This window comes from Gracilinanus agilis, chromosome 1 (genome assembly GCF_016433145.1).
Source record: "Gracilinanus agilis isolate LMUSP501 chromosome 1, AgileGrace, whole genome shotgun sequence".
NCBI lineage: Eukaryota > Metazoa > Chordata > Mammalia > Didelphimorphia > Didelphidae > Gracilinanus > Gracilinanus agilis.
The window spans coordinates 390,770,243-390,782,938 of NC_058130.1; the positions used below are offsets into that span (position 1 = coordinate 390,770,243).

Here is a 12,696-nt window from a genome sequence, read left to right on the forward strand (position 1 = left end):
GCCAGAGCAGCAGAAGGGGCCTTGGTTGCTCTTTCAAGAAGTAAAGACTGTAAAAATGGAAATTTTGAACCTTGGACTTCATCCCCCATAAATCCCTTATTCTTCCCAAAATTCCCTTTAATCTCTCCTGTGCCTCCACATTTGCATGATCACATTATTGTTTTATAGTTGGCTATAACTCCTCCCCCTTTCTCTTTGGTTCCTGGGAGGGAGCTGGTTAGTACCTTTTAGTTAGTCTCTTTTGTTAGTTTATTATTAATAAAATATTTATAAATATATTTAGTATTTTGCATATTAATTTTAATCTCCACAAAGCTATGGGATTAGACATAGGGCAAAGAGATAGAAGTGGGCAGCCAAGCCCAGGAATTAGTCATAAGGTCACTGATTGGTGGTAGAGCTTCACACTTTTAATAGTATACATGCTGATGTCAAATTGCTCTCCCTACCTCCTCCCTTCTTTCCTCATTGTCTTACTTGTCTTCCCCTTCACTTTGCCCTCAGTCCACTTTTCTGCCCTATTTTCCTCTCTCTGCTTCCTTTCTCTCCCAGAATCCCCTGGATGATTGCATGGTCAGTTCAGGCTTAAAAGTTTTTTTCATGATGAATGACATCATCATTTCATGGTGCCTTACTACTGATGAAGCCTCAAAATTAACTGGGACAGGATTGATTTGGCTATATCTGACTCCTAGATTCTGAGAGAAATAAAAAGGAACTGTATTTAAATTTTTGATGCTTCTTCTGGGTCCTCCATTATAAAAATTGTGCTATGTAACCTGGAGAGTGTTTGCATGTATAGTTTACTTCTACATTAACCAATGTGTTTGAGACAGGTGATTTGGGACAAGTTTGAGACTTTAGGCGTTAAAAAAAAGTTCAAAGAAATTCATTGTTGAACTTGGTTTTCTTAACACTACTAATCAGCTAGGTGACAAGAAGAGTGCCGGACCTAGAATCGGGAAGACCTGAGTTCAAGCCTAGCCTCAGATATTCACTAGCTATGTGACCTTGGGCAAGTGTAGGGTTAATGAAATTAAAAGATCTTCCAAATTTCCTGTGTATAGCCTCAAAGTGGACCAGGTAATCTTCCCTCAGGACATTAGCTGTGTTCCCAATGGAATAGGGAAGTATGTGATTATCTGGCAATTCTGGCCACATTCCCAGGAGGGGCAAAAGAAGCCCAGATTGTTGTAGGTCTGGAAAACGATATTGGAGCTAGAAAGCACAGATATTTTGCTGCCTCGAACCAGGCCAACTCCAGGTGGTAAGGTCTGATGCTGACTAGCTAAATGGTCATGCAAAGACTTGACTTCATGCCTTTTTTGTTCTGTTAAGATTAAAAATGATAAAGACATATAGTATAAGAGAAATTAGTAGTTTAATTAAAGCCATGGCCATGCTGGTAAAATATATATGACCACGCCTGACTATCTTTTAAATTTACCGCCGGAGCTCATCCTCACTCTCATAGGCCAGCCAGCCATCCAGGAAACCAAGAGGCCTTCTCTAGGCCCTCCTCTGAATTTAAACTGCCCCATACATGGAGGACGTCTGAAGTCCCCCCACCCAAAACCGGAAACCAGAAAACCCATTGGATCATGGAAATGTAGTCTCATAGTCCCCACGTGTCCATAGGAAATCTGCAACATACTTTTAAGTGGCATCTCCCTGAATTTAAAACAAACAGTTCTGAGGTCAATAAGCTAGCCCCTTCTACTGGCTCATGGGAGTCTCACCCGAGGAGAGACCAAATGGAATACCCGCAGCTGAAGTGAAGGGACTCTCCAGCTAGAAAAAACAGATATAGATGGTTCCTAAATTTGCTGATGGATTGTTAGATTCTTATGTAGCACTATATTTCTATTTTCCTATTGCACTCCTTGTCCCTCTCTCTCAATAAATCAATTAAGTCTCTTAGCTTAGTCTGAGTGTGCTTATTACACTATGCCAATCTGAACCAAAATTTAGCAGCTACAAACCTAAGTATTCCCCTTAGGAATACAGCAAGTCATTTAACCTCTACCTCGGTTTTCTCATCTGTAAAATGGTGATAATAGTAACTACCTACCAGGGCTGTTATGAGGAAAAATGAGATAATATTTGTAAAGTGCTTTGCAAACTTCAGAGCACTATAAATAAGCTAGTTATTACTATTACTTCCATTGCATAATAAAATTCAGCATGGCTAGAGCAGTGCATAAACACTAATTTGTAGTTTTCATGACTTGTCATGGCTCGTCTATACCTCTATCATTTCAAGGCATTGGCTAGATGGTCCTTCCTGAAGAATAGATAATGATGGTCTGGCATTTCTTGTTGCTGTGGAGATAGAGGAATATGGGTGGGCCCTTAGACTTGAGATATGAAGGATTTGAAGAGGGTCCTCAGAGCTCTAGGAAAGGAGAAAAACCAAAGAAGCAACCCTGACCTTCTGAAGATCTCATGACTATAAGAACTGGGTTATTTAATGTTTGGTATGATAATACATGTATAATCCAGATCAAATCTGCCAGCACCGGGAAGGGGAAAGGAAGGGAGGGAGGAAGATGAGTTCAATCATATAACTTGTGTGGAAGTTTGTTATTACTTGTAATTGCTAAAAAATAAAAAAAAATTTTTAACTTAAAAAAAAAAGAATTGAGTTATTTAACCTGGAAAGAATTTGCCTGTTTAGGCACTTCCTATAATTTGTACCCTGGAGAAGAATCTGGATAAAATGATCAGACAGCAGCATGAAGTCTGTGGAGAGGGAAATGGTTCAATCAGCTTCTACCTCTTACTAGCTGTGTGATGCAGGCCAAATCATTGAATATGCTTGCACCTCAATTTTCCCCATCTGTGAAATGTGGGTAATAGCACTTGTCTTAACTTACTGGGTATAGTATAGCATTGAACAACTCCAACTTTTTAAACAAGTAAGAAGGACTGGAGTGGGAAATATTCCTCTTCTAATTTCAGAAGAACTTCCTGGCATAAAAACACCTCCACAAAGAATGTTGTGGATAATCTGAAAGTTTGGGGAGTGTGTGAGATGGATATGCTCCAGGAAATACCTTAATGTGAAGTTTAGACAAATAACCTCTGTACCCCTAACCTGACTAGCTTGCATGTGAACTCAGGACTTGGGGTAACTGGGTAAGAGGATGGCTATGGCTACATACAATCTTTCCTCACTGTGATATGGATTCTGAAGCATCCCTGCCTTAACAAAGTTAAGTTTGCATTTTGGAGCTGTGGATCAGGTGATGAAGGCATGCAAATTACTTCTGCTTTACATGGCTACAGCTTCTTTTGCACTAAATTTTATCCCTTTTTCTGATTAAGGAGGATACAGCTGAGTAATCTAAATTTAGTTTGTGCAGCTCAGAGGTGCCAATCATGACAAGTAATGATTTCAGTTCCCCCCTCTCCCAAGGCACTGAGCTGAAACCAACAAATTCATTTTATTTAGGTCTGTGAGCTAAACTCACACACTGGGCCCTATCTGTGACAGGCAAGTGCTTTATCCACTAATTAAGTCACCCAGCCTCAGATAAATCCTCTGCTCTGCTGGGCTGCTTATCTGGAACTGCCCAGAGGCTCCTTTCATTCATATACATTTCTGTGTAGAAAGTGTATGTTTCTGCATAAATACTCCTAGGTAAATTTGGAAAATAGAAGTAAAACAATTATCCACTCTTTTAAAGAAGATCCTCACTAGAGTGTTTCAGGAACCTTAGAAGGATGAGTCTTAGTGAGTGTGGTGGTTGTTTTTTTTTTTTTTTTTAATTTCGCCTATATCTCAATGCACATTGCAGCTTATTTTCTCTGGAATTATCTCATTTATATACACACACACACACACACACACACACACAGTAGTGTAGTGTGGTGTGGTGTTGCAGTCAGAATCTGGGTTCAGATTCAGCCAGCTTACTGCCTGTTTGACATTGGGAAGCCATTTAAACTGTGGGGGTCAGTTTGATTTTCTTCAGTTGGGTCCAACCCTTCTTGACCCCACTTGGGGTTTTCTTGGCAAAGATCCTGGGGTGGTTTGACCTTTCCTTTTCTACTTCATTTGACAGTTGAGGAAATTGAGGCAAATAGGTGCCTTCCCTTGAGTCACACAACTACAAAGTGTCTGAGGCCAGATTTGAACCTAGGAAGATGAGTCCTCTTGACTCTTGGCCTAGAGCAGGGGTCGGCAACATATGGCTCGAGAGCCATATCTGGCTCTTTCTGCAGGAGCCATAAAGCCAATTTTTTTTCACGTGCTGTTACAGGAGCGCACTGTGAGCACTGTAAGGCTCTCAGGAAATTACATTTTAAAAAATGTGGTGTTTATGGTTCTCATGGCCAAAAAGGTTGCTGACCCCTGGCCTAGAGCTTTAACTATGACACCACTTAGCTGCCAGCACCTGGGTTCCCTCATCTGTGAAACAAAAGGTATCCCTTTCTTCTCTAAAGCCTTTGTAGTTCTAAATCTAGGAATATGCGTGTTTTGGCATTTTTTTAGCTTTTTATCATTCTGCTCTTCTCAATGCTATCATTATCTATTATTTATAGACTACAGAGTTGCTGTTAGTTTTCTAAAGAAACTGATTTTACTCTTAGGAATGGAAAGTTACTTATTACTAAGCTGATCTGACACTTAGCACAATGTCTGGCATAGAATAGGCACTTAATATTATGTTTATTTTACTGACAAATTCATCCATATGGTGGTATGAACTTCCTATATTTGTACCCTTAAGATGAGACATATGTAAGGAAAAGCACACATTTAGATATATATCGAAATTTTGCACAGGTCAAGTATAAAGAAATGCAGTGAATAGAGTGCTGGGCCTGGAGTCAAGAAGACTTGAGTTCAAATTTGGCTGTGTGACTGGCCAAGTTACTTGCCTCTTTGCCTCAGTTTCCTCCTCTGCAAAAGGAGCTGGAAAAGCAAATGGCAAACCATTCCAGAATCTTTGTCAAGAAAACCCCAAATGGGATCATGAAGAGTCAGACCCAACTGAGACCCCTGAAAACAACTTGGTAGCCCGATGAGCTAATTAAAATAGATGGGTTTGAGGAGCATCCGTGATCTTATTTGATCCTTATACCAATGCTATGGGGTTAGGTAGTGCAGCCATTGCTATTCCCCAGCCCATATGTCCGGGTGAGGAGGCAGGCTCAGGCTAAAGGACCTTCATGGCGGGTCTGGCCCACCACCCCAGCCAGGCTTTCCTGGCTCCCAGGGTACTTCTCCTCCCCTCCTCCCCCCCATTAGTGACTGCCTTCTCCTAAGGGCAAAGCACCTTTCTGTGAGAGGAGAGGTGTGTCTTCTAGGTGAAAAGGAATGAATTCATTTCCACATGTCACATAGCCGTCCTCATGTGTCACGCTATCAACATCTTGATGGATGGAAATAACGACTCAATTCTCAGCACAGCTGTCATGCCCATATTCCTTAAGCCCAGTGCTGACCATGCCGCCCCCTGCCCCAAAAACCCCAGCGGCTCGGGCTCTGGGATAAAATACGAAACCTCCTTTGGAATGGGAAGCCCTCGGCAATTGGCTTCCAACCCATCTTTTCGGAAATTCCGGCCAAACCGGCCCATTTGCCGTCCCTTCCGTCTCCATACTGCTGGACAGCCTTGGAATGGGGTTTTCTGATTCCAAGTTCTCCCTCTTTGTCGCACACCTTCTTATAGAAAGCCTTGTTTGACCTACTTGTTAGTTCGCATTCCCTTCTTACTGCCTTTATGTAAGTTTTATATTTTCCTCTGGACCCCTAGCCCTCCGGGAGAATGACTTTGAGGGGAGGAAGTGTGTTTTAGTGGGGGGTGGGGAGGGCGGGGTTGTTTGGAGGAGTGTGCGCGCTCGCGTATGCGTGCGCTCGCTCGCTCGCACACGTGTTAGTGTATTAATGTGGGTTTTATTTGCGTGTGCGTGCGCGCGCTCGCACGCGTGTTAGTGTATTAATGTGGGTTTTATTTGCGTGTGCGTGCACGCGCTCTCGTGTGTTACTGTTAGTATATTAGTGTGTTTTGCTTATGAGTGTGTGAGTGTGAATGTGTGTGTGTGTTCCTAGCACTTTGCCCTTAAATTCTTGTTGAATTAAAGGTTGGGATTTAAAATGAATAAAAACGAAAGCATATCAACAAAATCCACAGAAAGAGTAATGTAATTTATAAATATAAGTGCTAAATGAATAAATTTAAGCTTTCAGTGAATTCATATTCATTTTTTTAAATGGGGGATTTAGGGGATGGAGAGCCAAGCCTAGAGAAAGGAGGTCCTGGGTTTAAATCTGATCTCAAACACTTCCCAGCTATGTGACCGGGGGCATTGCTAGCTCTTATCCTTCTTCTGCCTTGGAACAAACACACAGTATTGATTCTAAGAGGGAAGGGATGGTTTTAAAAACAAATAAATTAATAAACAAACAAATAAATAAGTGCATGAAATAATGAGAAATGAAATGAGCAGAACCAATTGAATTTTGTATATGATAACATCAATATTGTCCAGAATAAATATGAATGACTAAGCTATTCTTAGTTATATGAATATTCAAATAACTAGAAACGACCTAAGAAAGAAGAGGCTCTTTCTAGAGAAATAATCGATATATAAAACTATGTACAGTATTATAGAGTTTCTCATATATATCTGTGTCAAATGTTGGCCTTCTCTAGTGGTGGGGGTGAGAGGGAGGGAGAGAAAGAAGGAAATAGTTTGTAACTCAAATGTAATAAAATAAATATTAACAAAAAAGAATATGAAAGTAATTTATTTTAAAAATTCAATACAATTTTTTAAAAGTTCTCCCTAAAAAAGTTCTTAATTTCTTTTCTCTTAATGTTGACTGAAAGTTTTTAGCATATATTAGCCTTTCCCGCTTCATTATTAACTTGATAAAAAAAAACAAGCCTAAAATGCAAGCAAACCACTGAGTTCCACTGAAATTTTCCTCAATTTTTGCATACTCACCGATCATTATGGCATCTGTGTGATAGATAGTCAAAAGACAAGCATTATCTTCCCTTGACAGGAAGGGGAATGTAGCCAAAGATAGAATATTCAACTTATCCAGGACCTTCCAGATGTGGCTAAATGAAGAGAGAATTTAGACTCTCAATTTCCTCTTACTCTCTAATTTTCTGGCTTTAGACATATTGCTTCTTCTGATGCTGAATCTGAAAATAGGTAAAAGATTTCATAGCAAGAAAACACATCCCTCATACTAGAAAAACTATGAAAGAACAATAAAAAAAATTAGTTGAATCTTAGCTAACAGATGTAGTTTTGGTAATGAAATATAGGAAAACTGAATTTTTTGAAAATAATTATCATTCTCCATTTCTCAGAGCAACAATCCTATAGAATTTCTATTTGATTGTACCCTTAGATAATGACAAAGACTTGCCCTTTTATTTGGGGCTCCCACTGGAGCAGAAATAATCATTTTTAGAAAACTGAATAATTTGATCAGCACTTCAGCTATTTAAGTACAGAACAGAATACACATACACACATCTATATTGGGAGTGATCTTAGAGGGACACAATAGCATTGAGGAGGACTGGGAAAAACTAGAAAGGTGGGATTTTAGCTGAGACTTTAAAGAATAATATAGAATAATTAAGGGAGCAATGAGACATCACAGTGTACCAGGAAGACTTACTTACCTGAGAGGGAGCATAGCTGGGGGAAATCAGGAAAGGCTTTGCAGCAAGGGATATTGTTGGAGCTGAACCTTGAAAGAAGACCAATCCTCTGAGAAGCAGAGATGAGAAAGGCATTGCAGGGAAGGCAATTTATCCAAAGGCACAAAGGAAGAAGATGACATGTCAGATCTAGAAAGCAGCTAGTCAATCTAGTTTGGTTGGAAAGTAGAATGTGTGAAGAATGGCATTTAATCATATCTTGGTATGTAACCTTGAGCTTAGTGGAATCTGTCAGTTTTCAGCTGGTTAGTATGATTTTTAAGAGCCCAGGATCATCTGCATACTAAGATGAGGCATTAGATTAGGACTTGGTTGATTAATCAGCAAGCATTTATTAAGCATTTCCTATGAGTCAGGAAAAGGCAGCCTAGGGTAGCACAGTGCATAGAGTGCCAGGCCTTGAGTCAGGAAGACTTATTTTCCTGAGTTCAACTCTGGCCCTAGATACTTACTGGCCATGTGACCTTGGGCAAGTCACTTAACTCTGCCTGTAAAATGAGCTAGAGAAGAAAATGGCAAACCAGTCCAGTATCTTTGCCAAGGGGGGGAAAAAAAAAATACCTGGGTCCCAAAGAATCAGACACAACTGAAAACAACTGAAAAAAAATCAGACAAAACTGAAAACACTACAAATAGGTACAAAGTTAAAAATGAAAGTCTCATGTAGAACAAGTGTTCTTACCCTGAGATCTATAGATCCTCAGGGAGAATGGTCAGGGGCCACATGGACTTGGGGGAGAAATACATCTAATCCTTTGTATTTTACTGGGGTAGCGAGGTGGTTCAGTGGATAGAGCACTGGTCTTAAAGTCAGGAATATATCCGAGTTCAAATCCAGTCTCAGACACATATTAGCTGTCTGACTCTGGGCAAGTCACTCAATCCCTCTTTGCCTCAGTTCCTCAAAAATAAAATGGGGGCATCCTGAAGAAGGAAATGGCAAAACAATCTTGCCAAGAAAATTCCATAGACTTTTGTCACATATTTTTGTCATAGTCAAAAATGACTGAACAGCAAAATGTATGTTTTTATATGTATCCAAAAATTATTCTGAAAAGGAGTCTATAGGCTTTACCATAGCCGTAAAGGTCCAGGACTCTAAAGACAGTTAAGAACTTCCGACATAGAAGATGGTACTTGAGTTGGACTTTGAAGGAAACTAGGGATTCTCAGGGGGTATTGAACATTCTAGGCATGGGTGACAGCAGGGTGCAATGACCCAAATTTAGGATGAGGGGTGCCATTTGTGAGGAATAGTAACAAAGCCAGTTTGGCTGAACTAAAGAGTTTTGGTAGAGGAGTTATGTATTGTTTCCACCTTTAAGTAATAGCCACTGGAGTTAAGTAATGGATATGAGACCAAACAAAAGTGATAAGTGAGTCACAGATTGAGAGTTCTTTAGTGATTCCCCCTTCTTCCCAAAGTCAAAGGAGATTTCAGTACACAATGTAGATAGTCTAACAGGATTTATGGGCAGATATCAATAAGGTTTATGCAGGCTGAGGAAGCATGTGGTTGAACTGCTGATTAATGATATTTCACCTGTGAGTACAGTTCAGTCCTCTAGCCATTTGGATATAATACCCAAAGATGCCATCCTGGGATTTGCCATTGACTGATGGCTTCAACTTTTGAGTTCAGCTGCTGTTGTTCAACAAAATGTAACTTGAACTGTTTGTTCATCCTATGATTGATCAGCATTCACTTCAGCATGGACTCGGAGTATTTTTAATTCATGCAAAGTATGGTGGATTGAGGCAATTATCTAGATCTTAGGCAAAAATACCTCTTTTACTGAATGTATATCCAAGTAATGGAAACAATAGCATTCTGAGGGTTTTTTTTTTTTTTGGATATTTGCCCCAGTTTTCTATTTCTCCTTCACACCATACTGTTTATAATCTGTGTGCTTGAAGAGAAGAATCTAGGCAAAACAATCATACAATATGAGGAGCTCTTCAAAGAGGAATGATTGATTGCTGCCTCTTCCATTTACTAATTGTGTGACTGAGGCAGATTACTTAATATCTCTGAGCCTTGGTTTCCTCATTAGCAAAATGAGGGTGATAATTGTCCACTATACTACTGGCTATTTTGATATCATTTTATGATAATGCATTTAAGAGGCTTTGCAAATGTCAGCTATTATTCTAGCTGTTAATATTTGCCAGAGACCTTAAAATCAAAAGAACCTAATAATTATTTTCTTTTTTTGCAGTTTAAAAAGGTATTTAATCAAAACTGTTATATGAGGTAGGCAGTACAAATATTAATAATAACGGCCAATGTTTATATAACTTTTTAAGGTTTACAAAGCACCTTACAAATATCACATTTGATCCTCATTACAACTTTGCAAGTTAGATGTTATTATTAGCCCCTTTTTACAGAGGAGGAAACTGAGGTAGGCAATATTTAAGCGATTTGCCCAGTGTGACATAGCTGTGTCTGAGTGTTTGAGGCTGTCACATAGTGTCTGAGGTTGATTTGAATTCAGATCTTTCTGACTCCAAGTACATCACTCAGTGTATTATGCCATATAGCTGCCTTAGTATTTTTCTTTTCATTTCTCTCTTTTTTTGTTGTTGTTACATGTAGAAACAATTTTTGCCAAATGTTTTCTGACATTTCAGGATTCAGGTTTTCTCCCTCTCTCCCTTTCTTCATGCCCATTAAATAGTCTGATATAGAATATACTAGTGTTTTCATTTAACACACATGTCATATCTCATTGTTCACGTCATGCTAGAAGACACATGTCACATATATAAAAAATTCATGAAGGAAATAAAGTGTAAGATGGTGTGCTTTGGTCTGCAATGAGACTCTAACAGTTCTTTTTTGGCTGGGGGTAGCATTTTTTGTCCTAGGTCCCTTTTGGCTATCACAGGAACTTGTTTTCCTGATAGTGGTTTAGACTTTCACAGTTGATCATTGTATAATATTTATGTTACTAGAGACATTGTTCTCCTGGTTCTGCTCACTTTACATCAGTTCATATAATCTTTCCATGTCTTTCTGAACTTGGTCTGTTCATCATTTCTTATGGAGCAATTGTATTCCATTACAGCCATATGCTACACTTGTTCACCCATTCTCCAAATGATAGACAACCCTTCAATTTTCAATTCTTTTAAATTATAAAGAGAGTTCCAAAAAATATTTTGGTATGGGTAGGTCCTTTCCCCTTGTCTCTGATATCTTTGGGATACAAATCCAGTAGTGGCATTGCTGGGTCAAAGGATATGGATAGTTTTGTGAACCGCTGAGCCTAGTTCCATATTGCTTTCAAGGATGGTTATATCAGTTCACAGCTCCACCAACAGTGTATCAGTGTCCGGATCTTCTCACACTCCCTCCCCCCATTTATTGGTTTCCTTTTTTTTTTTTTGGTCTTGTTAGCTAATCTGGTAGGCGTGAGGCAGTACCTCAGAGTTGTTTTAATTTGCATTTCTCTAATCAGTGGTGATTTGGAACATTTTTCATGTAACTATAGTTTTAATTTCTTCCTCTGAGAACTTCCTGTTCATATTCTTTGACCATTTTTCTCTTAAGTCCCTCAGGATCGTCCTGGATCACTGCATTGCTGTCAATAGCAAAGTCAGTAACATTTGATTAACATCCCACAATGTTTCAGTTACTGTGTATGATGTTCTCTTGGTTCTGCTCATTTCGCTCTGCAATCAGTCCACACAGGTCTTTCCAGGTCTTTAGAACCTTGAAATTATTGATGTTTGAGAGTGCAAAGAGAATGAGCTCTTAGGTCAAAGGATTTTTGTTTAAACACTGCCTCTATTGCATAGGAATTATGTGATATTGGGTAAGTCAATCTCTCCGATCCTCAGTTTCTTCAAGTATTAAATGAAAAAGTGAGAACAGATACCTAGACGGTGTTTTGGAAAAAAGGCTAGATCTGGAGGTGGGAAGACCCCAGTTCGAATTTTGCCGGAGACACTTATCAGCTGACGTCCTGGGCAAGTCACATAACCTATGTTTTCCTCATCTATAAAATGGTAATAATAATAGCATCTACTTCTCAGAGCTGTGAGACTTCTTAGCTAGGTGACGCTGGGAAAATCACTTAACCTGTTTGTCTCAGTTTTCCTTATCAGTAAAATGGTAATAATGACACTTACCTCCAGGGTAATTGTAAGGATCAAAGGTATCCGACTGGCAGTACCTGGTGTAAATGTTTGTTGTTGTTGTTGTTGTTGTTGTTGTTGTTGTTGTTGTTGTTGTTNCTGGTGTAAATTGTTGTTGTTGTTGTTGTTGTTGTTGTTGTTGTTGTTGTTGTTGTTGTTCTTGTTATTATTATTATTATTATTATTGCCTTTGAGGCACTTCCCAGCTCTCAATCTATAATTGGTGATTTTATTGAATAATAAAGTATGCCTAGACCTTTATCGGAGTCAACAACGCGGGGAGAGACTGGCTTTGGAGTCAGAGGGCCCGAGTTCAAACTTGTATGATCTTTGCTAATTTATTTAACTCAATTCCTTAACTGTAAAATGAGGGCGTCGGACTGGCTACCCTCTGGGGTCCTTTAAAACCGTTAGATACCTAACGCGATCCGGGAAATGCAATCTTATCTTTCCAGCTCTACTACTTCGCGTTCTCCGCAGGCAGATGTAAAAGGGGTGGATCCTGGAGCTGTCCCCGCCCCCAGCTTCCTTCGGCCCCACCCCTCCTCGGGACCCAGGGCAGATTTGGGGCAGTTTCCTCTCCTGTGTAGCAGAGTGCGCCGCATCTCAGCAGGGTGTCTAGCGGAGCGAGCCAGAGTCCGGGGCTGGGAGGGCCGAACGCGCGTGCGCACAGGAGCCGCCCGGGGAACGGGGCGCTGTGTGGGCTCTGCTGAACGACGAAAAGCTTCCACTTAGCACCAATATGGCCGCTGCCGCCCGCTTCTTGGGTCCGCGTAAGTGCATCTCGGGCCGCGTCGCCCTGGTCGTGGCTGTAGTCACGAGTCGCGAGTATCGTGATAGCAGGAAGGGAGGA

At 40.1% G+C, this 12,696-nt stretch overlaps 1 protein-coding gene across 1 annotated transcript in view; it reads left to right on the forward strand.

The window, feature by feature from the left end:
• The first annotated feature begins 12,496 nt into the window (after positions 1-12,496).
• The window catches only part of FECH (ferrochelatase), a 48,546-nt gene continuing 48,346 nt past the window's right edge, over positions 12,497-12,696 (forward strand). The window contains exon 1 of the mRNA XM_044657801.1: positions 12,497-12,616. Within this exon, the coding sequence (XP_044513736.1) occupies positions 12,586-12,616 (31 nt within the window). The 5' untranslated portion in view covers positions 12,497-12,585. The remainder of the gene's footprint in view (positions 12,617-12,696) is intronic.